General features: G+C 57.9%; 1 protein-coding gene across 1 annotated transcript in view; it reads right to left on the minus strand.

Moving 5' to 3' along the window:
- Positions 1-3,510: 3,510 nt before the first annotated feature.
- Positions 3,511-25,707, minus strand: part of RNF121 (ring finger protein 121) — a 42,391-nt gene continuing 20,194 nt past the window's right edge. Inside the window, exons 4-10 of the mRNA XM_048493974.1 lie at positions 24,649-24,803; positions 22,562-22,669; positions 22,068-22,188; positions 18,588-18,721; positions 10,661-10,803; positions 5,113-5,329; positions 3,511-3,568 (exon numbers count right to left, since the gene is read on the minus strand). Coding sequence (XP_048349931.1) covers positions 3,511-3,568; positions 5,113-5,329; positions 10,661-10,803; positions 18,588-18,721; positions 22,068-22,188; positions 22,562-22,669; positions 24,649-24,803 — 936 coding nt within the window. The remainder of the gene's footprint in view (positions 3,569-5,112; positions 5,330-10,660; positions 10,804-18,587; positions 18,722-22,067; positions 22,189-22,561; positions 22,670-24,648; positions 24,804-25,707) is intronic.

Consider the following 25,707-nt stretch of genomic DNA (forward strand, 5'->3'; position numbering starts at 1 on the left):
ATTGCTTTCCCATCCTGCAGGTGAGCTCCCCAAGGCACCTGGTGGGCCACTGCGAGTAGCAGAGAGCTGGACTAGATGGACTCTGGTCTGATCCAGCTGGCTTGTTTCTTATGTTCTTAACTGCTAAGTTTGCAGTTAGGTACCTGCCCAGCCAGCCTGTGCCTCTGCAACAGCAATTTGTCAATTAACAGATTATGAAGAAAGCACAGAGAGTCCTGACCTTTCACGTTCTTCTTTCTAAGAAATCTCGTCCTTACAGGGTTTCCCCTTTCTCAAAAGAAGGACAGGCTGTTCCCCGAGGGGGGCCGGCTGTCCTTTCAGTTACTCGATCCCCACCCCTCGTTGCTGGGAACCCTCACTGAAATCTCTGACTTGGCAATTCAAACCAGTCAGCTGGACTAGCTCAGCATTCATTTGCCTCCCACATCCTCAACCCCACTCAATGCGAAACACTCTCTCGTGTCACCCTGGAAGCCGCATCTGGGTGCAGCAAAACCCAAGACTCAGCCTGGTGGTTTTTTGTTCTGACTCGGGGGTATTCCAGTTTTTATTATGTACGTTTCTTTTTTGGTATGCAAAACAAGGAGATATGATGAAGACACCAATTAGAGCCAGCAAGTAGCAGCGTTTAAGAGCAGGTGGACTCTGATATGGAGAATCGAGTTTGATTCCCCACTCCTCCACATGAACATCGGACTCTAATCTGGATAACCGAGTTTGATTCATTTGAGCGGTGGACTGAGCTGGAGACTGGGTTTGTTTCCCCACTCTTCCACATTAGTGGCAGACCCTAATGTAGAAAACTGGGTTTGATTCCCCACTCCTACACACAAAGCCTGTTAGGATGACCTTGGGCCAGTCACAGTTCTCTCTGAACTCTCTCAGCAGTGGCGTAGGAGGTTAGGAGCTCGTGTCTCTAATCTGGAGGAACCGGGTTTGATTCCCAGCTCTGCCGCCTGAGCTGTGGAGGCTTATCTGGGGAATTCAGGTTAGCCTGGGCGCTCCCACACACGCCAGCTGGGTGACCTTGGGCTAGTCACAGCTTCTCGGAGCTCTCTCAGCCCCACCCACAATTTTACATAGCAATGTGCTGAAATGGATCACAAATCCTAAACACAAAGAGGTATGGTTCATAAGAAGCTAAATTCCTTATTCAGTGCTATATATCTAAAACAGCAGAACAGCAGAGAGACAGTGACGCTTGAATTTTGCAACAGCGGAGCAGCACTCGAACTCTTTGGCAAGATATTGCTGGCACCGCACACTGTTATGGACTTTTGCGGTTTGCTTTCTGCTGTTTTAGATATATAGCACTGAATAAGGAATTTAGCTTCTTATGAACCATACCTCTTTGTGTTTAGGATTTGTGATCCATTTCAGCACATTGCTATGTAAAATTGCACTAACAGTTTAAGAACTTATGTCAATAAGATACATCTGAGTTTTGAGACTGTAGCAGATTATTTATTTGACTATAATTGTTGGCGTTTTCACTACCAGCCAGCCGGTGTGCCGCGCGATTTCCTGGGTTATCAGTTTCACGCCGCACACCTGTTTGTGTTTATTTTGTGCCTTTCAGCTAACCCAGAGAACTTCTGAACGCTGACTCCTCCACCCGTGGGCTTCGCAAGAGCCATGGCTTTAGTAGGGCCTGTGTTGCCAAGAAAGCCTCAACAAACCAGCCGATTCTAATAAGCCAGACCGAAGAACACTGCTGGGCCCCTCTGTGGTTCAGTGCAGGCCCCGTTAAGATTTTCTGTTCCATTTTAACTTTTGCAGGAAGGCTCAGACCACTGACACGGCTGGCCCTTGCAAGGAAGGAAGGAAGCTCAGTAGAAAAACCCGTTGTGACGCTGGCCTCATAAAGCATGCAAATTGAAAGGATGTCTAATTTTTCGGCATACACCCAAGTGATTGCTGAGAAGGCAGAGTGTGAGTTTCGAGAGCTCCAGGCCTGCCTTTGAAATGTCTTGGGAAGCTTCCGGTGATCTGGATTGCAGCAAACCGACTGTTCAGAGGGGCATTTGGTGTGGCCCTCGACGGCTGCCAAAGGGCCACCTGACCCCTCAGGAACTCATCCGTCAGCCAGAATCATGTCCAACAGCCCTTTAGAAACCCACAAGATTTTGGGGAGTAGGAACTCTTCAGAGCCAAATCTCCCTTCCAGCTTCGACTCTCAAAAGTTCACCTCTTCGGTACAGAGTATGCTTAAAATAAAAATAAAATGTTCCCCAGAATTCTACTTGCTGGGGATGTGTAGTAGCATTACGGATATGGGTAAAAGAATAATATTTCAATATTTAGCAACAGCAGCTAGAATAGTTTTTGGCTAAAAATGGGAAAAGTCCAATTATTCCATCTATATTTGATTGGAACATGAAGATGTTAGAAGTGATTAAGATCTCACAATTGCCAGGACAGGAAGTGTTGGAAGAGAATTATAATACTAAAAATCAATGGGAACAATGGGAAATGTACATAAACAAGAAATACCATATCCAAAGCAAAGTATTTAAGTAAAGGGTTACTAAACTAAAAATAGAGTACGCACAGAAGGAAGTACAATTAAAGAGTAATTGATAGAATCGTTAAATTATACTCAATGGGTTTTTTTCTGTTGTTCGACTATCTGTTATTAGTTACTAACTTGTATGATATGATGATGTATCAATTTTTGTATAACTTCCTATAATTTTGTTTCCTTTTCTTGTATTATTCTCAATTTTCTTTTCTATAATAAAGCACTTACAATTAAAAAAAAAAAGTTCACCTCTTCAAACGGGTTCTCTGACTCTGGAAACCAGGCCTGAGTGGCAATTTAGAATCATAGAGTTGGGAGAGACCCCAAGGGCCATCTAGTCCAACTCTCTGCCATGCAGGAACACACAATCAAAGCACTCCTGACAGATGGCCATCCAGCCTCTCTTTAAAAACCTCCAAAGAAGGAGACTCCACCACTCTCCGAGGCAGCGCATTCCACTGTCCAACAGCCCTGACGGTCAGGAGGTTTTCCTGATGTTCAGGTGGAACCTCTTGTCTCACCTCGAACCCATGACTCCTGGTCCTAGTCTTGTGGTCTCTAACAGGCTACTGAACTCAAATCTAGCTATTCTATTGCAGACCAACGTGGCTACTCTGTGAAACTATCCATCTGCTGGGATCCTTTGCTCTAGGCCAGTGGTGGCGAACCTATGGCACTCCAGATGTTCATGGACTACAATTCCCATCAGCCCCTGCCAGCATGGCCAATTGGCCATGCTGACAGGGGCTGATGGGAATTGTAGTCCAATTGGCCATGCTGACAGGGGCTGATGGGAATTGTAGTCCACGAACATCTGGAGTGCCATAGGTTCGCCACCACGGCTCTAGGCAGAGGTCAAGCAATCATAAAGCGAATGGGAGAGGTTCTTCTGAGGGAACATCCCATAACTCCATCCCAGAGATTCTGACCGGGGCCAGGTTGGCCAAGAGTCCCAGTGATTACTCCATATATTTTGTTTCAGGGGGTTGTCATGTACTAGCTGGTGCTTCCAAGATGTCTTCAAAGGCGAATTTGCCGTAGTTCAGTCTGGAGGTCATGGAAGAGCGAAGAGTGAATCACCGTAGTTCAGTCTGGAGGTCATGGAAGCATGGAATAAGATGGCCAGCTCAGCCCACTCCAAATAAAGCATGCCCCCTCCCTCGGAAACCGAAGTGGCCACGCTTGCGGAAGTCTTTCCTTGGGAATTCCCACTCCAGAGACACCAAAAACGCATTCACGACTTAGTCAGAATGAAGTAATAGGTCAATATTTTTCAGAAAACAATCATCTAGCTCCCGGCTTCCCCATTTCCCCAAGTAAGAGTCAGAATTGTTTATTCATGTTTTTTTTCCAAGGAACTCCAAAAATATATTCAAAACCAAAGCGTGGAGAAGGAAAAATAATAATTCCATCCGTTCCCTTCTGAAACAGTTACGTTTCAACTGCGCAAATGGAACAGTTTGGACATAGACCAGTGGTGGCGAACCTATGGCAGGGGTGCCAGAGGTGGCACTCAGAGCACTCTCTGTGGGCACACGCAGAGTCCCCCCCCCCCCATCTAGGCTGGCCTGGGCCGCTGGGCTCGATTATTCGCATTAAACCTAAGACCTAGTTTTGGGGAAGCAGTGTAGGTAACCCTGCTAAGCACTGTTAAACCCCACTGATTTTCATGGGAAGAACTAAAGCGCGACCCTTTACCTGGGAGTAAGCTCGATTGCTGGCAATGGGGCTTGCTTCTGAGTAAACCCTCCTAGGGTCGTGATTCACCCGTTGGAAGAGTTGCACAGTTGCTTCAAATCAAAGCCACTGACTACCACCAAGCTTACTCCCGAGTAACGGACGCCTCGGAGCCAACTGTTTTTTCTAAACTAAAACCTCAGCATTCAGGTTAAATTGCCGGGTTGGCGCTTTGCGATAAATAAGTGGGTTTTGGGATGCAGTTTGGGCACTCGGTCTCGAAAAGGTTCGCCATCACTGACATAGACCCTTGCTAGACAATTCAGACAGAACCGTTATTTAGAGCCCAACCCAAACGTTGGGGGCTGTTTTTTGGCATGAAAGCAAGGTTCTTCGTCCAGAAACAATGGCTGCTCTTTATTGGGCAGGGACAGCACTCAAATGGGCTTCGTTTTAGGCCAGATTTCTGTGTCCCGCTGGCAGGACAAGAGGTCACCTGGGTACTTTGTCCGTGTCCCTGTACCTTGTATAACGTGAGCTGTTGCGGGTGCGGAAGAGCTACGCAGCACGCCATGACAGAACATGTGTTTAGATGAGCAAATTCTAAATGACAGCTGGACCCTCCTTCTAGCAGGTGCCGTGTGCATAATTAGGACTGAGTGCACAACATGTACCGTGTGCAAAACCTGATAAGGTGAGGGCACCTGATTGGTACCACATCTGTATATAGATAGCACAGGCAACAGAGCGATGTGTGCCTGGAAACACCTGTGGTCTGGCGAAGCACTTTGTCAATAGATAGCAATAAACAGAACTGCACTGGTGACTGTGTGTCTGTCAGTTCTTGTCTACATTGCGTCCTGCAAGGTGGTCTACTCCGAGTAAATCCGCTGCTTCAACACACCAAACCCCACCGAGCATGCACAGAGGACAGCTGCTCGACTGTGGTGTTAGTGCAGAAGGCCCAGGGACGAGGAGTTTTGTCCCGGAAGTTAAACTCTGAGAACCAGGCAGCACCGGCTGGGCTTTTTGCCTGGCTAAGCACTGCTGAGACGGAGGAGGCGGGCCCGGAGACTGAAGTGTGAATCCGGGGTTCATCGGCAGGAAGCCAAGAGCTCCGCTTGATTCTACCTAAAGACCACAAGCAACCTGCCACTCTGCCGGAAGAGTCAAACTGTCATGAGCCAGCCCCTGGGTACTTACCAGGACACAGAGGACTCTGAGGCAGAGCCTGGGGAGAAAGTGCAGCCAGAGGAGGCAGCAGAGCCAACCCCCAGCCCTTCCCTGCCTGATGATGATGGCGGGGTGGAGGAGCTCATGAGATCCTCCCTAGGGCAGGGGTAGGGGGCGACTTTCTCCAGGATGTTCAGGGAATCCAATTCCCATCAGCCCCTACCAGCATGGCCAATTGGCCATGCTGACAGAGGCTGATGGGAATTGTAGTTCCTGAACATCTGGAGAGCCGCAGGTTCCCCCCCCCACCCCCCCCCCCCCCCACCCCCCCCCCCCCCCACCCCCCCCCCCCCCCACCCCCCCCCCCCCCCACCCCCCCCCCCCCCCACCCCCCCCCCCCCCCACCCCCCCCCCCCCCCACCCCCCCCCCCCCCCACCCCCCCCCCCCCCCACCCCCCCCCCCCCCCACCCCCCCCCCCCCCCACCCCCCCCCCCCCCCACCCCCCCCCCCCCCCACCCCCCCCCCCCCCCACCCCCCCCCCCCCCCACCCCCCCCCCCCCCCACCCCCCCCCCCCCCCACCCCCCCCCCCCCCCACCCCCCCCCCCCCCCACCCCCCCCCCCCCCCACCCCCCCCCCCCCCCACCCCCCCCCCCCCCCACCCCCCCCCCCCCCCACCCCCCCCCCCCCCCACCCCCCCCCCCCCCCACCCCCCCCCCCCCCCACCCCCCCCCCCCCCCACCCCCCCCCCCCCCCACCCCCCCCCCCCCCCACCCCCCCCCCCCCCCACCCCCCCCCCCCCCCACCCCCCCCCCCCCCCACCCCCCCCCCCCCCCACCCCCCCCCCCCCCCACCCCCCCCCCCCCCCACCCCCCCCCCCCCCCACCCCCCCCCCCCCCCACCCCCCCCCCCCCCCACCCCCCCCCCCCCCCACCCCCCCCCCCCCCCACCCCCCCCCCCCCCCACCCCCCCCCCCCCCCACCCCCCCCCCCCCCCACCCCCCCCCCCCCCCACCCCCCCCCCCCCCCACCCCCCCCCCCCCCCACCCCCCCCCCCCCCCACCCCCCCCCCCCCCCACCCCCCCCCCCCCCCACCCCCCCCCCCCCCCACCCCCCCCCCCCCCCACCCCCCCCCCCCCCCACCCCCCCCCCCCCCCACCCCCCCCCCCCCCCACCCCCCCCCCCCCCCACCCCCCCCCCCCCCCACCCCCCCCCCCCCCCACCCCCCCCCCCCCCCACCCCCCCCCCCCCCCACCCCCCCCCCCCCCCACCCCCCCCCCCCCCCACCCCCCCCCCCCCCCACCCCCCCCCCCCCCCACCCCCCCCCCCCCCCACCCCCCCCCCCCCCCACCCCCCCCCCCCCCCACCCCCCCCCCCCCCCACCCCCCCCCCCCCCCACCCCCCCCCCCCCCCACCCCCCCCCCCCCCCACCCCCCCCCCCCCCCACCCCCCCCCCCCCCCACCCCCCCCCCCCCCCACCCCCCCCCCCCCCCACCCCCCCCCCCCCCCACCCCCCCCCCCCCCCACCCCCCCCCCCCCCCACCCCCCCCCCCCCCCACCCCCCCCCCCCCCCACCCCCCCCCCCCCCCACCCCCCCCCCCCCCCACCCCCCCCCCCCCCCACCCCCCCCCCCCCCCACCCCCCCCCCCCCCCACCCCCCCCCCCCCCCACCCCCCCCCCCCCCCACCCCCCCCCCCCCCCACCCCCCCCCCCCCCCACCCCCCCCCCCCCCCACCCCCCCCCCCCCCCACCCCCCCCCCCCCCCACCCCCCCCCCCCCCCACCCCCCCCCCCCCCCACCCCCCCCCCCCCCCACCCCCCCCCCCCCCCACCCCCCCCCCCCCCCACCCCCCCCCCCCCCCACCCCCCCCCCCCCCCACCCCCCCCCCCCCCCACCCCCCCCCCCCCCCACCCCCCCCCCCCCCCACCCCCCCCCCCCCCCACCCCCCCCCCCCCCCACCCCCCCCCCCCCCCACCCCCCCCCCCCCCCACCCCCCCCCCCCCCCACCCCCCCCCCCCCCCACCCCCCCCCCCCCCCACCCCCCCCCCCCCCCACCCCCCCCCCCCCCCACCCCCCCCCCCCCCCACCCCCCCCCCCCCCCACCCCCCCCCCCCCCCACCCCCCCCCCCCCCCACCCCCCCCCCCCCCCACCCCCCCCCCCCCCCACCCCCCCCCCCCCCCACCCCCCCCCCCCCCCACCCCCCCCCCCCCCCACCCCCCCCCCCCCCCACCCCCCCCCCCCCCCACCCCCCCCCCCCCCCACCCCCCCCCCCCCCCACCCCCCCCCCCCCCCACCCCCCCCCCCCCCCACCCCCCCCCCCCCCCACCCCCCCCCCCCCCCACCCCCCCCCCCCCCCACCCCCCCCCCCCCCCACCCCCCCCCCCCCCCACCCCCCCCCCCCCCCACCCCCCCCCCCCCCCACCCCCCCCCCCCCCCACCCCCCCCCCCCCCCACCCCCCCCCCCCCCCACCCCCCCCCCCCCCCACCCCCCCCCCCCCCCACCCCCCCCCCCCCCCACCCCCCCCCCCCCCCACCCCCCCCCCCCCCCACCCCCCCCCCCCCCCACCCCCCCCCCCCCCCACCCCCCCCCCCCCCCACCCCCCCCCCCCCCCACCCCCCCCCCCCCCCACCCCCCCCCCCCCCCACCCCCCCCCCCCCCCACCCCCCCCCCCCCCCACCCCCCCCCCCCCCCACCCCCCCCCCCCCCCACCCCCCCCCCCCCCCACCCCCCCCCCCCCCCACCCCCCCCCCCCCCCACCCCCCCCCCCCCCCACCCCCCCCCCCCCCCACCCCCCCCCCCCCCCACCCCCCCCCCCCCCCACCCCCCCCCCCCCCCACCCCCCCCCCCCCCCACCCCCCCCCCCCCCCACCCCCCCCCCCCCCCACCCCCCCCCCCCCCCACCCCCCCCCCCCCCCACCCCCCCCCCCCCCCACCCCCCCCCCCCCCCACCCCCCCCCCCCCCCACCCCCCCCCCCCCCCACCCCCCCCCCCCCCCACCCCCCCCCCCCCCCACCCCCCCCCCCCCCCACCCCCCCCCCCCCCCACCCCCCCCCCCCCCCACCCCCCCCCCCCCCCACCCCCCCCCCCCCCCACCCCCCCCCCCCCCCACCCCCCCCCCCCCCCACCCCCCCCCCCCCCCACCCCCCCCCCCCCCCACCCCCCCCCCCCCCCACCCCCCCCCCCCCCCACCCCCCCCCCCCCCCACCCCCCCCCCCCCCCACCCCCCCCCCCCCCCACCCCCCCCCCCCCCCACCCCCCCCCCCCCCCACCCCCCCCCCCCCCCACCCCCCCCCCCCCCCACCCCCCCCCCCCCCCACCCCCCCCCCCCCCCACCCCCCCCCCCCCCCACCCCCCCCCCCCCCCACCCCCCCCCCCCCCCACCCCCCCCCCCCCCCACCCCCCCCCCCCCCCACCCCCCCCCCCCCCCACCCCCCCCCCCCCCCACCCCCCCCCCCCCCCACCCCCCCCCCCCCCCACCCCCCCCCCCCCCCACCCCCCCCCCCCCCCACCCCCCCCCCCCCCCACCCCCCCCCCCCCCCACCCCCCCCCCCCCCCACCCCCCCCCCCCCCCACCCCCCCCCCCCCCCACCCCCCCCCCCCCCCACCCCCCCCCCCCCCCACCCCCCCCCCCCCCCACCCCCCCCCCCCCCCACCCCCCCCCCCCCCCACCCCCCCCCCCCCCCACCCCCCCCCCCCCCCACCCCCCCCCCCCCCCACCCCCCCCCCCCCCCACCCCCCCCCCCCCCCACCCCCCCCCCCCCCCACCCCCCCCCCCCCCCACCCCCCCCCCCCCCCACCCCCCCCCCCCCCCACCCCCCCCCCCCCCCACCCCCCCCCCCCCCCACCCCCCCCCCCCCCCACCCCCCCCCCCCCCCACCCCCCCCCCCCCCCACCCCCCCCCCCCCCCACCCCCCCCCCCCCCCACCCCCCCCCCCCCCCACCCCCCCCCCCCCCCACCCCCCCCCCCCCCCACCCCCCCCCCCCCCCACCCCCCCCCCCCCCCACCCCCCCCCCCCCCCACCCCCCCCCCCCCCCACCCCCCCCCCCCCCCACCCCCCCCCCCCCCCACCCCCCCCCCCCCCCACCCCCCCCCCCCCCCACCCCCCCCCCCCCCCACCCCCCCCCCCCCCCACCCCCCCCCCCCCCCACCCCCCCCCCCCCCCACCCCCCCCCCCCCCCACCCCCCCCCCCCCCCACCCCCCCCCCCCCCCACCCCCCCCCCCCCCCACCCCCCCCCCCCCCCACCCCCCCCCCCCCCCACCCCCCCCCCCCCCCACCCCCCCCCCCCCCCACCCCCCCCCCCCCCCACCCCCCCCCCCCCCCACCCCCCCCCCCCCCCACCCCCCCCCCCCCCCACCCCCCCCCCCCCCCACCCCCCCCCCCCCCCACCCCCCCCCCCCCCCACCCCCCCCCCCCCCCACCCCCCCCCCCCCCCACCCCCCCCCCCCCCCACCCCCCCCCCCCCCCACCCCCCCCCCCCCCCACCCCCCCCCCCCCCCACCCCCCCCCCCCCCCACCCCCCCCCCCCCCCACCCCCCCCCCCCCCCACCCCCCCCCCCCCCCACCCCCCCCCCCCCCCACCCCCCCCCCCCCCCACCCCCCCCCCCCCCCACCCCCCCCCCCCCCCACCCCCCCCCCCCCCCACCCCCCCCCCCCCCCACCCCCCCCCCCCCCCACCCCCCCCCCCCCCCACCCCCCCCCCCCCCCACCCCCCCCCCCCCCCACCCCCCCCCCCCCCCACCCCCCCCCCCCCCCACCCCCCCCCCCCCCCACCCCCCCCCCCCCCCACCCCCCCCCCCCCCCACCCCCCCCCCCCCCCACCCCCCCCCCCCCCCACCCCCCCCCCCCCCCACCCCCCCCCCCCCCCACCCCCCCCCCCCCCCACCCCCCCCCCCCCCCACCCCCCCCCCCCCCAACCCCCCCCCCCCCCCACCCCCCCCCCCCCAAAACACCCCCCCCCCCCACCCCCCCCCCCCCCAAACCCCCCCCCCCCCCACACCCCCCCCCCCCCCACCCCCCGGCCCCCCAACCCCCCCCCCCCCCCCCCCCCCGCCCCCCCACCCCCCCCCCCCCCCACCCCCCGCCCCCCCCACCCCCGACCCCCCCCCACACCCCCCCCCCCCCCACCCCCACCCCCCCCAACCCACCCACCCCCCCCCCCCCCCCCCCCCCCCCCCCCCCCCCCCCCAACCCCCCCCCCCCCCACACCCCCCCCCCCCAACCCCCCCCCCCCCACCCCCCCCCCCCCCACACCCCCCCCCCCCCCCCCCCCCCCCCCCCCACCCCCACCCGTCCTCGAAGGTCTGGCCACGCCGGCCGGTGAAGGATACGGGTTGCTGAACATGCGCTTCAGGTCGACCTTCTCCTTGCAGTAGGGGCAGGTCTGCTTCTTCCCAACGATGCACCAGCCGCGGATGCAGAACTCGTGGAAGCTGGGCGGGCGGCGAGTTAAGGAACGCAGCAAGGGCACAGAGTCATGAGCGGGCAGAGAAACCAGCCAACGCCAGGATCTAGAAGCAAGCTTAGAAATAGTGTGTTGCGGGTTTTCCGGGCTGTATGGCCGTGTTCCAGTAGCATTTTCTCCTGACGCTTCGCCTGCATCTGTTGTTCTTTAACTCTGAAGGTGCCAGTCACAGATGCAGGCGAAACGTCAGGAGAAAATGCTACTGGAATACGGCCATACAACCCGGAAAAGAAGAAGAGTTTGGATTTATATCCCCCCTTTCTCTCCTGTAGGAGACTCAAAGGGGCTTACAGTCTCCTTGCCCTTCCCCCCTCACAACAAACACCCTGTGAGGTGGGTGGGGCTGAGAGAGCTCCGAGAAGCTGTGACTAGCCCAAGGTCACCCAGCTGGTGAGTGAGGGAGTGTACAGGCTAATCTGAATTCCCCAGATAAGCCTCCACAGCTCAGGCGGCAGAGCTGGGAATCAAACCCGGTTCCTCCAGGTTAGATACACGAGCTCTTAACCCACAACACTCCAGTGATTCTGGCTGTGAAAGCCTTCGGCAATACATTGAAAATATCTACGGGGAGATATTGTTCCTCCTTTGAAGAGGCCAGCCACAGATGCAGGCGAAACGTCAGGAGAAAATGCTACTGGAACACGGCCATACAGCCCGGAAAACCCACAACACCCCAGTGATTCCGGCCGTGAAAGCCTTCGACAATACAGAGCTTAGAATAGCTTGTCAGTCATGAGTCAAGGGGCGGGACATCGCACCTGGCCTTATGCAAAAAATATAAAAGGCAGTCAAAGGGGTTTGGCTCCCTTGGGGCTGTTCAGAAGCTGGAGTGGAGAGAGGGCCCCCCCCCCACATCACAAGTTAAAAATTTGGGCCACAAGGACCTTGCCCTGATCTGGCCCCACCAGCAAGTCTGGCCAACTTTCTGGCTATTGTAGGTGATCAGAACATCAAAATGAGTAGAGATGCGGCCCCACAGCCAGTGCAGAGCAGTGTTGGACTAGTATCAAGAAGAAGAAGAAGAAGAGTTTGGATTTATATCCCCCCTTTCTCTCCTGCAGGAGACTCAAAGGGGCTGACAATCTCCTTGCCCTTTCCCCCTCACAACAAACACCCTGTGGGGTGGGTGGGGCTGAGAGAGCTCCGAGAAGCTGTGACTAGCCCAAGGTCACCCAGCTGGCGTGTGTGGGAGTGCCCAGGCTAATCTGAATTCCCCAGATAAGCCTCCACAGCTCAGGCGGCAGAGCTGGGAATCAAACCCGGTTCCTCCAGATTAGATACACGAGCTCTTAACCTCCTACGCCACTGCTGCTCCTAGTGGATCTCCACTCTCTGGCAGAAGCCTGCTGGGTGACTTTGGGCCAGAAACACCCTCTCAGCCTGACCTCCCTGGCAGGACAGTTGTGAGGATAGGAGAGGAGAGAGAATTATGTCGGCCACTTTCCCTGAGGGGAAAGGCAGGATATTTATAAAAGCAAATGACTAAATTTGACCGGCCGCGACAGGGGGCCCGCGCTGACCTTTCCATGCGTTCGTAATACAAACATGTGAAAGTCATGCTGGGAAAAGGTGGATTCCACCCATGACTAAACCCTGACCCAGAACAGAATCCAGTCAGACAAACCACACGGTCCCCACGAAGCCGTCCCCTGGGGGTGAGCGAGACGCGCTGATTCCAGGCCTGCTTCCCTGTTCCTGCCGAGCGTGGCTTTGGTTCCCCTTTCCCTGGCTGAGACCACGATTACGCAGCTCACTAGCAACGCTGCCGCGTAACCAGGGCTTGTGGGTGACACCACCGTTGCCCCGTCGCGGGAGGAAAAGCGGGGGCATGAAGACCCCTCGATCCCTCTCATTTCCCAGCTCCAATGGGCTGGCTGCTCTGGCTGTCGTTCATAAGGTTTGACACTATTATTATTATTATTATTATTATTATTATTATATTATTATTATTATTATACACATAACAACACAGCACAAGTGTCTGGAATTCATCTCTGAATATCGAGTCCTTCCCAAGGACCTAGGATATTAGAGGTATTTGCGTAGAATGTGTGCAGTGGTATTATTATTATTAGAGGGCATGAAGAGCCCTCGATCCCTCTCATTTCCCAGCTCCAATGGGCTGGCTGCTCTGGCTGTCGTTCATAAGGTTTGACACTTTATTATTATTATTATTATTATTATTATTATTATTATTATTATTATTATTATTATTATTATTATTATTATTATTATTATTATTATTATTATTATACACATAACACAGCACAAGTGTCTGGAATTCATCTCTGAATATTGAGTCCTTCCCAAGGACCTAGGATGATGATGATGATGATGATTATTATTATTATTATTAATTAAACTTATAGGCCGCCTCATCCCCAAAGGGCTCAAGGCGGCTCACAGTATGGCTGTTCTCCAGGACAGCAATCAAAACAACATAAAACTTAACCCATTAAAATTTAAGCAGCAGTTACTCAACAAATATAAATTAAAACAGAAGTTGTTTAACAAAAGTTATTTAAACAGTTGTTTAAAACAGGCGCCTGCAACCTGCGGCTCTCCAGATGTTCACGGACTACAAATCCCATCAGCCCCTGCAAGCATGGCCAGTTGGCTGATGGGATTTGTAGTCCATGAACATCTGGAGAGGCGCAGGTTGCAGGCCCCACAGAATGGCCAAAGACAGAGAAGGACGAGGCCCGTCAGAGCTACCGGAAAGTATCCCTTCTTTCTTTTGACAGTTTTAACAAACAAGACTTTTCCCACACATTTCTCTCTATCAGCCATTTGGCCTTCCTGGGTACTTGAGAACCGTTGTGAGTTATGTCGGGAGGCAAAAGAGTCTGTGGGGTGCTGTGTGGTTTCTGGGCTGTATGGCCGTGTTCTAGCAGCATTCTCTCCTGACTTTTCACCTGCATCTGTGGCTGGCATCAGATCCTCTGAAGATGCCAGCCACAGATGCAGGCGAAACATCAGGAGAGAATGCTGCTAGAACACGGCCATACAGCCCGGAAACCACACAGCACCCCAGCGATTCCGGCCGTGAAAGCCTTCGACAATGCATTAAAAAGAGTCTGTCTTCCCTGCCAAAAACTTTTATCCTCCTGGCTTCAAACCACGCCCGCCCCCCCCTCTTCACACACTTCATGAATTTATGTCCCTTTTCCAACCAACTGCACGGCAAGAAGTTCTCAGCAATTTATCCAAAGGCTATTACAGGATACAGAGAAGCTTTCTTCAAATTTCGTTTTCAGTACTTAACATATTCAGAGTTTTATTCTTTAGTCAGACTTATTTTTCCTTATCCTGGTTACAGGGGTACCAGCCAAGCGTTTTTAGAAAGTTAACCGGGGCAGGTGAGCTCTTGCCCAGCAAGGATTCTGATTGGCCACCGGCATTCTGATTGACGGCAGGTTTTTAAAAACACGGCTTTAGCAGCCGCCTCTACCACACAGATCTTTGCTGTGCAGCTAAAAATCAGCTGGAGCAGCCATTGGGGGGGGGGGGGCTCTGCCTTCTGGGGCAGCCATTTTGTGCCCGCGCCTACCCTGCTGTGTCAGCATTTCAAAGGTGTCAGCCAATCAAAACAAAGGCTACCTCAAGGCTCCGATACACATGAGCCACGCTCACAGAGCCACACATACGAACATAATGTGTATTGTATTGTCAAAGGCTTTCGTGGCCAGAATCACTGGGGTGTAGTGGGGTTTCCGGGCTGTGTGGTCGTGTTCCAGTAGCATTTTCTCCTGACACTTCACCTGCAGGCAAAACGTCAGGAGAAAATGCTACTGGAACACGACTGTACAGCCTGGAAACCCCACAACGCCCCAGTAATGTGTATTAGTGCATGCAGCAAAAGATGAAAGACGACTAAAGATCTTCAGATTGTGATCCAAAAACGAAGCATAAAAAGTCCTACTAATCCAAGGATGAACCCCTTGGTTCCACACCCATTTTGTGGAGGTTACACAGTGAAGCCGCCTCCTCGGCGTGGGTGTTTATACCAATGCCTGCAGTCTCTTGGGATGACAACACTCTTCGGCACGATTGTAGAAGAGACCCGTTCTTCCTAGCAGAACGTCTCTCTATGAGTGGCTAAAAATTCAATCACGGGCTGTTCCATTTTGGCTCCGTGAGTGCTGCTCATGACCACTGGGGCCCTGAGTTATTTGGATTTGCTGATGGCTGTCATTTACATATTGGCGGTTGCTGCAGAATTTCAAAGATGCCCACAGACACCTCTCACACAGGTGGTCACTCCGCCTCCCAGATTTCTCTGCGCAGCATCAACACCTGGGCTTCAGCTCCAGTTGCCAAGCTCATCGGAAACCCACTGTAGCTCCCAAAATGGCAGGGAGGCTTTCTGGGCTAAGACATAAGAAAGAGCCAGCTGGATCAGACCAGAGTCCATCTAGTCCAGCTCTCTTCTACTCGCAGTGGCCCACCAGGTGCCTTTGGGAGCTCACGTGCAGGAGGTGAAAGCAATGGCCTTCTGCTGCTGCTGCTCCCGAGCACCTGGTCTGCTAAGGCATTTGCAATCTGAGATCAAGGAGGATCAAGATTGGCAGCCAGAGATCGACTTCTCCTCCATAAATCTGTCCAAGCCCCTTTTAAAGCTATCCAGGTGAGTGGCCATCACCACCTCCTGGGGCAGCATATTCCAAACACCACTCACACGTTGCGTGAAGAAGTGTTTCCTTTTATTAGGAAACACTTGCCCCAAAGACATGCCCCAAACCCTCTGGGTGCTATGTATGTTCAGTGCTCCACACAAGGTGATCCCAGAACTCTTCACCGTGAACTGCACTATGGATCCTAAAGACACAGGTTTGAAGAAGAAGAGTTTGGATTTATACCCCTCCTTTCCCTCCTGTAAGAAGACTCAAGGTGGCCTAAAAGCTCCTTTCCCCTCCTCTCCCCACAACAGACACCTTGTGAGGCAGGTGGGGCTGAGAGAGTTCTGAGAGAACTGTGACTGGCCAAAGGTCACCCAGCGGGAATGTAGGAGTGCAGAAACACATCTGGTTCTCCAGATAAGCCTCTGCAAGGTGGAGGAGTGGGGAATCGAACCTGGATCTCCAGGTTAGAATCCACCTGCTCTAAACCACGACTTCACAGGGCCCAGCAGCAGATTTCTAGGACAAGACACCGTGGCCCGCTTTCCCCGCCCCCCACCTCTGCATAGAACTGCTCAGCTTGCACTCTTGCTCCGGATGCACCGTCAGACGCATGAGAGAGGCAAGACGATCGGAAGCAATGAGGTTCACCACGGGTATGACGCAGCCGCTCAAGGCTAGGAGCAGAAGTGTCACCCGAGCCGTGACTCATGCTGCACCCGGGGAGCGTGCACAAAGCCACACACCCACGTGCAGGGCTGCATCACAGAATTGTAGTTTTTGTGAAAAGTGCAAACGTAGTCACAGGGCTGTCGGGCGCTTCCTGTTTCTACCTGCAAGGAGATGCTGTTTTGGAATTTGACTCCCCTGCTCAGAGACACACTACTCGGAGGGGGGCGGGGGGGGGCGGGGGGCAAAGACAGTCGAAGTTCCTGGATCCTCACAACAATACAAAGGCCTTCCTGTTCCCCCCACCAATCAGGGAAGTCCTAGTCACAGCCAATCAGCACTTTTCTGCTTTGCTGAGCACGCCTGGCAGTGAACTTGCCCCGGAGAACACAAGTGTCCAGGGTCCCCTGATGGGGATGTGGGAAGCTCTGATGCCTGATGTAAGAACTGCATTGCAGGATCAGGGAATCTCCCATCCTGGCTCAGAATCCCATTTCAACAGCTGCAAACCAGATAGGTCAGAGAACCTCGCAAGGAGGGTGTGGTGAGGACGGCCTTTGCTAGTTGTTTATTTGGAAGCATACTGCCTCTTAATGTGCAGGGATCTGGGAGTCTTACTAGACGTCAAACTGAACATGAGCCAGCACTGTGATGCGGTAGCCAAGAAGGCCAATGCGATTCTGGGTTGTAAATAGGAGTATAGTGTCTAGATTGAGGGATGTAATTGTACTTCTCTATTCTGCACTGGTTAGACCTCACCGGGAATACTGTGTTCAGTTCTGGGCATCGCAATTTAAGAAGGACACTGACAAGTTGGAACGAGTCCAGAGGACAACCAAAATGGTCAAAGGTCTGGAATCCATGCTCTATGAAGAGAAGAAGAGTTTGGATTTATATCCCGCCTCCCTTCTCTCCTGTAGGAGACTCAAAGGGGCTTACAATCTCCTTGCCCTTCCCCCTTCACAACAAACACCCTGTGAGGTGGGTGGGACTGAAAGAGCTCCGAAGAACTGTGACTAACCCAGCTGGCGTGTGTGGGAGTGCAGAGTTAGGGAGCAGGGCATGTTTAGTTTGGTGAAGAGAAGGCTGAGAGGTGACGTAATAGCCATGTTCAGATATCTGAACAGATGTCACGTTGGTGAGGGAGCAAGATTGTTTTCTGCTGCTCCAGAGACGAGGACCAGGAGTCATGGGTTCAAGGTGCAGGAAGAGAGATTCTACCTAAACATTAGGAAGAACTTCCTGACTGTCAGGGCTGTTGGACAGTGGAATTCCCTGCCTCGGAGGGTGGTGGAGTCTCCTGCTTTGAAGGTTTTTAAAGAGAGGCTGGATGGCCATCTGTCAAGAGTGCTTGGATTGTGTGTTCCTGCATGGCAGGGGGTTGGACTGGATGGCCCTCGGGGGTCTCTTCCAACTCTAGGATTCCTCACGGTGAATGACGTGGAAACGGATTTCCTTCTTGAAGGCACTCAGAGGGCAGCCATCTCGGTCTGCAGCAGAACAGTGAGGTTTGAGCCCAGCAGCACCTGACAGACTACGAGATTGTCGGGGCAGGAGCTTCTGAGAGTCGAAGCTCCTGAAAACCTGACAAAGGCAGCTTCGACTCTTGAAAGCTCACACTCTAAAAATTTCCTTGGTCTGTGAGGTGTTGCTTGACTCAGATCTAGCAGTGGCGTAGGAGGTTAAGAGCTCGTGTATCTAATCTGGAGGAACCGGGTTTGATTCCCAGCTCTGCTGCCTGAGCTGTGGAGGCTTCTCTGGGGAATTCAGATTAGCCTGGGCACTCCCACACACGCCAGCTGGGTGACCTTGGGCTAGTTTCCACTCAAAGAGTCATTTGGCTCGCTCACCCACCCGCCCCCTGCTCGCCTGCCCCCCCAGCTCGCTCCCCCGCCTGCTCCCACCCGCTTTCCCACCCGCCTGCCCGCTCCCCCGCCTCCCCCCCCCCCCCCACTCCACTCACCTTCTACTCCGGGCCGCCGCCTCAGCCACTTGCTCGTTCACTTCCCCACTCCACCGCTGCCCCTCACCACTCTGTTGTACCACCTCACCTGCTTGCCTTGCTGCCTTTAATTTCTGCCCGGGCTTGCCCGGGAAGGGGACGCCACGCCGGCAGCCGCACAAGAAGCAGCGAAGAGCCGCTTGCGGCTCGGGAGCCACGGGTTCCCGACCCCTGGGCTAGTCACAGCTTTTCGGAGCTCTCTCAGCCCCACCCACCTCACAGGGTGTTTGTTGTGAGGGGGGGAAGGGCAAGGAGATTGTCAGCCCCTTTGAGTCTCCTGCAGGAGAGAAAGGGGGGATATAAATCCAAACTCCTCCTCCTCCTCTTCTATACATCTTGGATCACCAACACCAACACACGATGCCCACTCGCCGGTGCCGCGACAAAACAGTGAATCACCCCAAGCATAACCAGAACTTCCAGAGGGCCTTTGAGAATGTAACCCCCCCACCTAAAGGATACACATGATTGCAAGACAGTCTGTATGTGTTCTCGATGATCCCTTCTTCATTGACGTCAACAAAGATCTGTTGGCCGCACACGGCACAGACGCTGTCCGAGAGGTGTTTCGTTGGCATGCCTGATGCACTGTAAAACTGTACAAGGTATATGTAAACAGCACAAAAAGAAAGAGAGAATCAGAATCCACGAGAACCTCTCCTGCAGCTTACCTGAAATTTATTAATTGATAAGATAAGGGCTGTTCGGCCCTGTTCCAGCAGCATTTTCTCCTGATGTTTCGCCTGCATCTGTGGCTGGCATCTTCCGAGGATCCTCTGAAGATGCCAAGCCACAGATGCAGGTGAAACGTCAGGAGAGAATGCTACTGGAACACGGCCATACAGTCCGGAAACCCCACAACACCCCAGTGATGTCGGCTGTGAGAACCTTCGATGATATACTGCACAGGTGTCAAACTCACGGCCCTCCAGATGTTCATGAACTACAATTCCCATCAGCCCTTGCCAGTGTAGCCAATGCTCATGTTGGGAGGGATTGATGGGAATTGTAGTTCATGAACATCTGCAGGGCCGCGAGTCTGACACCCCTGATATACTGTATGGTTTTAATCTGCTGATTTTATTGTGTCTATTGATCCTGGAACAATATTGTCAAAAATGGCCTGTTGTAAACCCCCCTGAGCCCAAAAGGGAAGGGGCAGTATTGAAACCTAATAAAACGAACAAATAAATAATAAAATCAGTACACCACCAAAGAGATCTAGAGTCTCTACACAGAGGCAGGTGAGGGGAAACCACCTCTGAACATCTCTTGCCTAGTAAACTCTACAAGGATATACACCCATTATAGAGACTAATAGTCAGGTCAACGAGACCGCTATTGGTCTTTTATGTTGGTACATATGTTTTGTCTGATTTGTCCTGGTTTGTCCTCTAGTTTGTCTTTGTATGTTTTTACCAATGTAAACCATACAGTTTGTTTATTGTAAATATACTATCCGAAACGTCAATAAAAATTTATTATACAAGATTGTCGTAAGCTGGCTGTGACTTGATGGCACATGAACACAATAACAGAGGAATCCTATGTCTCTATTCAGCCGTTGGGGAGGGGACCGTCTGAATCTGTGAATGAACTCCAGTCCAGCATTCTCACATTGAACTTTCCACTTGAAGCTTCCCTGTTTGAAGACTGCCACTCACAGGTCAGATGTGGAATTACCCTGGAAGATTAAAATGGCCCCACCCCCGGGGTTGTAAATATTAGATATGCTACTTGTTGTAATGATTTATCGGATTAGTTATCTAATAATTCATGAATGGTTAATGATAACCTGAAGATACAGGAGCGAAAATGACTACGCTGAGGCTATCGTACTTTGGTAGCATTATGAGAAGTCAATGGGAACACAAGAACATAAGAACAAGCCAGCTGGATCAGACCAGAGTCCATCTAGTCCAGCTCTCTGCTACTCGCAGTGGGAAACACAGTAACAATAGGAAAAGCCAAAGGCATGGCAAAAATAGGAAGACCCAACCTGAGATGGACGGAAGCCGCGGCCCTAAGTTTGCAAGACCCAAGCAAGACTGTGCAGGGTAGGAAATTTGAAGGTCTTTAATTTTCCTTAACTGGGAACTGACTTAACAGCATTTCACTTAACAGTTAAATGAATACTTGTGGGGACGCTCTAGGCCAGCGGTGGCGAGCCTTTGGCACTCCAGATGTTATGGACTACAATTCCCATCAGCCCCTGCCAGCGTGGCCAATTGCTCCTGTATCTTCAGGTTATCGTTAACCATTCATGAATTATTAGATAACTAATCAGATAAATCATTACAAGTAACATATCTAATATTTAAAACCTGGGGGTGGGGCCATTTTAATCTTCCAGGGTAATCGGCCATGCTGGCAGGGGCTGATGGGAATTGTAGTCCATGAACATCTGGAGTGCCAAAGGCTCGCCACCACGGCTCTAGGCCAATCCTGCCTTAAGAAGGAGTTGGATGAGATGGCCTGTGTGGCTCCTTCCAACTCTATGATTTTATGATCCAGCGAACTTGCACATACTATAGTTACACATACCTATTTAAGTTGTGAATCTTTTGGGGCTAGAAGTCCCGCTCTCAGCCCAGAGGACAGAACGGGACAGACACTGCAGCCTGCAGAGGTCTGCTGGATTGACTAGTGCAGGGGTCAGCAACCTGCGGCTCCGGAGCCGCATGCGGCTCTTTTGTCCTCGTACTGCGGCTCCGCAGCGGCGACACCAACGACGGCAAGTTGCGCTTGGGACGTGGTGAGCACGCCTCCTTCCCCCACCCCCTCCTTCCTTCTTTCCTTCCTCCCTCTGGCGTCCTTTCCCCTCCTCCCCTCGTCTGGCGCCTGGGAAGGAGAGGAAAGGATGCCAGAGGGAGGAAGGAAGCAGGGGATGGGGAGGGAGGCACGCTCGCCGTGTCCCAAGTACAACTTGCCGTCGTTGGCATCGCCGCCGCTGTCTATCCCACCCGCTTGGCTGAAAGCAGGGCTTGGGGAGGCCGGGGCGGGGGCGGGGCTTGGGGAGGCGGGATCAAATGGCTCTTTGGGTGCTAAAGGTTGCTGACCCCTGGACTAGTGCCATGGGGCAAGAGAGGTAAAGTTGGCACACTGGAGTTATGCAGTTCGACAAGTGTGCGTCGGCTGGAGGTGAGCTGACCCTGGCCAGAGGGGCTCTGAACGTGGGGCAGAAGAAAGGCCTGCCCAGTCCCAATTCTTTTCCCGGCAGCTCAGAAGCTCGATGGCATATGGAAAGTTTGGTCATCGAGAGACTTCGCTCTTCAGGTCCGGTTAGGAATCTCCCGTGGAATGGGATAAAAATGTGAGAAATGCCGTCTGTGGAATCTGCAGTATTGCTCCCAGGGTCCAATCCTGCCTGCCCCTTTTGGGTTCTGCCTGAGCTTGGGACCACCGCTGCACCTCAGTTGTTATTGTTATTCCTCCTCCTGCTCCTCCTCCTGCTCCTCCTACTACTACTACTACACAGCACAAGTGTCTGGAATTCATCTCTGAATATCGAGTCCTTCCCAAGGACCTAGGATATTAGAGATATTTGCGTAGAATATGTGCAGTTCCTAGAAGTGCTGCTTTCTGCAGCATGTGGACATCATCATCATCATCATCATCATTATTATTATTATTATTATTATTATTATTATTATTATTATTATTATTATTATTATTATTATTATTATTATTATTATTATATTTATTATATTTATTATATTTATTATATTTATAAACCGCCCTCCCCCGAAGGGCTCAGGGCGGTGAACAAAATTTCTGGAGAGAGATTTCGAGGGAATCTCTCGGCCCAGGACAGACTGACTCTCCACTCCTTAAGCAGATTGTTCTCCGAATGCAATTCCTCGTGGCCATCCTTTCTATTGAGGATGTTCAACAGAAAACTACAAGCAGCCCAACCCCCCCCCCCCCCGCCTTGCCCCTTACCCCAATCGTGGACGCCATGTAGTCGGCACACATTTCGGCAAAGTCCCGCTCGAGTACACCGTAATAGAGGCCGTAGAACAGGAGGGAAATCCCAAAGTCCATCCCATCTTCTGGCTTGATTCTGCAAAGGAGAGCAGCCCTTTGAGAGAGCGACCCAAAGAACAAAGGAATCCCCCGAAAACACGACCCACCGCAACCCAAGCCATTCGTTTAGCGACGGCTGAAGATGGCTTCCTATCAGAGCCGGCAATCTGTGGGGCTCCTGTACCTGATCCCCGATTCTGAATCCAAGAATCTGGTTACTGTGGGTGACCGACAAACCCTGAAAGCAGCCTGCATTCTGTTTCCTTCTCTAACACCTCTTCTTTACTTTGACAACACACAGCCTGTCACGGCAGTGTACCAGATAAGAAGAATCCCACAGTTGGAAGAGACCCCAAGGGCAACCCCTCCTCTCACAGAAAGCTTAACCCCTGAAGGGCAGATTATCTTACCTGAATAATAAGTTAAGTCCAAATAATGTGAACATGACAGCCATATACCCAACAATCCCAGTGGCGTAGCTGATCTTGTATATTAGCAGAAACCACTTGTAAACCAACCTGGGCAAGGAGGGGGGAAAAAACATTTCTTACAATCAAACCTCTTCTGAAAAAAATTAGGCAAAATGAAGGAAAGAGACATAAATGTCCATCAGTGATTCCAAGGATTTAAAACACTGTTTGAGGCCGAGGCGATACCTGTAGGACAGTGATGGTGAACCTTTTCGAGGCCGAGTGCCCAAACTGCAACCCAAAACCCACTTATTTATCGCAAAGTGCCAACGCAGCAATTTAACTTGAACGCTGAGGTTTTAGTTTAGAAAAAACGGTTGGCTCCGAGGCACATGTTACTCGGAAGTAAGCTTGGTAAAGCAACTGTGCGACGCTTCAAATGCGTGAATCATTACCCTAGGAGGGTTTACTCAGAAGCAAGCTCCATTGCCAGCAACTGAGCTTACTCCCAGGTAAAGGATCGTGCCCAGGCCAGCCTAGATATGTGTGGGGGTGTGATTTTTCGCCCCCCCCCATGACGAACTCTGTGCCCATGTGCCCACAGAAAGGGCTCTGAGTGCTACCTCTGGCACCCGTGCCACAGGTTCGCCACCGCTACTGTAGGATCTAAGGCTGCGATCCTTAGTTGCTTCACGATGCTGCTGACTGCAAAGTTACTCCGGCTAAGGCCGGTGGGCTTCAACAGGAGGAACTCTGGCAATGTAAATCACACCAACTGCCTGTTTGACGCCTTTATTGATCTACAGCATTTATCAGCCCCGTTTCTACCTTGCAGAACTCAAGGAGGTCACAATACAAATAGAACCACCATTATTAAAAAAAACCCCATAATCTGAATTCTCCAATTAGGAATGCCAAACAATAAAAAACTACATTAGTCAAAGGCAGTCTTAATTATATCCATCTTTAACTGCTTGCTAAAGATTGAAGGGGGAGGGCAGGCATACCCCCCCCCCCCCGGGGAGGCTGGCCCACAATCATGGGGATGCCACCCAAAAGGCCCTCCCTTATGTGCCTCCCAGACTCCTTTGATTGGCGGGACAGTCAGAAGGGCTCAGGAAAGAATACTTTGGTCCCAGATTAAGAGGTAAACTCGCCACATCTCAAAAAGGATATTGAAGAGATAGAAAAAGTGCAGAGAAGGGCAACGAGGATGATTGAAGGATTGGAGCACCTTCCTTATGAGGAGAGGCTGCAGCGTTTGGGACTCTTTAGTTAGGAGAGGAGACGTCTGAGGGGGGATAGGATTGAAGTCTATAAAATTATGCATGGGGTAGAAAATGTGGACAGAGAGAAATTTTTCTCTCTTTCTCACAATACTAGAACCAGGGGGCATTCATTGAAAATGCTGGGGGGAAGAATTAGGACTAATAAAAGGAAACACATCTTCACGCAACGTGTGATTGGTGTTTGGAATATGCTGCCACAGGAGGTGGTGATGGCCACTCACCTGGATAGCTTTAAAAGGGGCTTGGACAGATTTATGGAGGAGAAGTCGATCTATGGCTACCAATCTTGATCCTCCTTGATCTCAGATTGCAAATGCCTTAACAGTCCAGGTGCTCAGGAGCAGCAGCAGCAGCAGAAGGCCATTGCTTTCACATCCTACATGTGAGCTCCCAAAGGCACCTGGTGGGCCACTTCGAGTAGCCGAGAGCTGCACTAGATGGACTCTGGTCTGATCCAGCTGGCTCGTTCTTATGTTCTTAAAGTTGGGAGAAACCGGCCCCTGCCTTTAAGGTCCTTTTAACAGCCACGTGATTTGGATTTTGAAGCACACGTAGTTAACCATTTAAACCTCTGACATATTTGTATCTTATGAACCCTCAGGAGAGTTTTAATGTTCCATTTTAATCCTTGCAAACACAGTGAATGGAATAAATCTGCCCACAAACAGGCCAGCTGCCTGCAGGAAATCAGTGAGTGGGGCTTTCATATTCCAGTGAACTCGCGATCACCCAACCCACGCAGGTCGGGAGGAGGCGGGGTCTACGCCCGCCACTTTCGCTCATGAGGCTGCTGCTCACCTGGGAGTCGTCTGCACCAGAGGCTTGCGCGTTGCTCTGAACGTGACGAAGGCAGTGACGGCTGAAAAGAAGACCCAGATGACCAGGAACCGCCACCAGTGCAGCTTGACTGTGAAGTAGAGGGGGACGACCCACATCTGGAAAAGGGTGACCATCTGCAACGAAGAAAATAGGAGCCTTCCAGCCCAGGGACAGAGGGCAGCCGATGAACTCCCCCCCCCCCCGCCCCCCATGTAGGCGCAGAAGGTAGAAAGAGGGGTTTGGCTTTGCTTACAATCAAAGCCTTCCTCTTTCCCTCCATTACTTTTCTTGTAATAGAGAGATGGCAACCTCTATGCTGGGGATAATTAGGAAAGGAATTGAGAATAAAACTGCAAGGATTGTCATGCCCTTATATAAAGCCGTGGTGCGACCGCACTTGGAGTCCTGTGTTCAGTTCTGGTCGCCACATCTCAAAAAGGATATCGAAGAGATAGAAAAAGTGCAGAGAAGGGCAACGAGGATGATTGAGGGACTGGAGCACCTTCCTTACGAGGAGAGGCTGCAGCATTTGGGACTCTTTAGTTTGGAGAGGAGGCGTCTGAGCGGGGATATGATTGAAGTCTATAAAATTATGCATGGGGTAGAAAATGTGGACAGAGAGAAATTTTCCTCTCTTTCTCACAATACTAGAACCAGGGGGCATCCATTGAAAATGCTGGGGGGAAGAATTAGGACTAATAAAAGGAAACACTTCTTCACGCCACGTGTGATTGGTGTTTGGAATATGCTGCCACAGGAGGTGGTGATGGCCACTCACCTGGATAGCTTTAAAAGGGGCTTGGACAGATTTATGGAGGAGAAGTCGATCTATGGCTACCAATCTTGATCCTCCTTGATGTGAGGTTGCAAATGCCTTAGCAGACCAGGTGCTCGGGAGCAGCAGCCGCAGAAGGCCATTGCTTTCATAAGAACATAAGAACAAGCCAGCTGGATCAGACCAAAGTCCATCTAGTCCAGCTCTCTGCTACTCGCAGTGGCCCACCAGGTGCCTTTGGGAGCTCACATGAACAAAGAGGA

This window comes from Sphaerodactylus townsendi, linkage group LG04, assembly GCF_021028975.2.
Source record: "Sphaerodactylus townsendi isolate TG3544 linkage group LG04, MPM_Stown_v2.3, whole genome shotgun sequence".
NCBI lineage: Eukaryota > Metazoa > Chordata > Lepidosauria > Squamata > Sphaerodactylidae > Sphaerodactylus > Sphaerodactylus townsendi.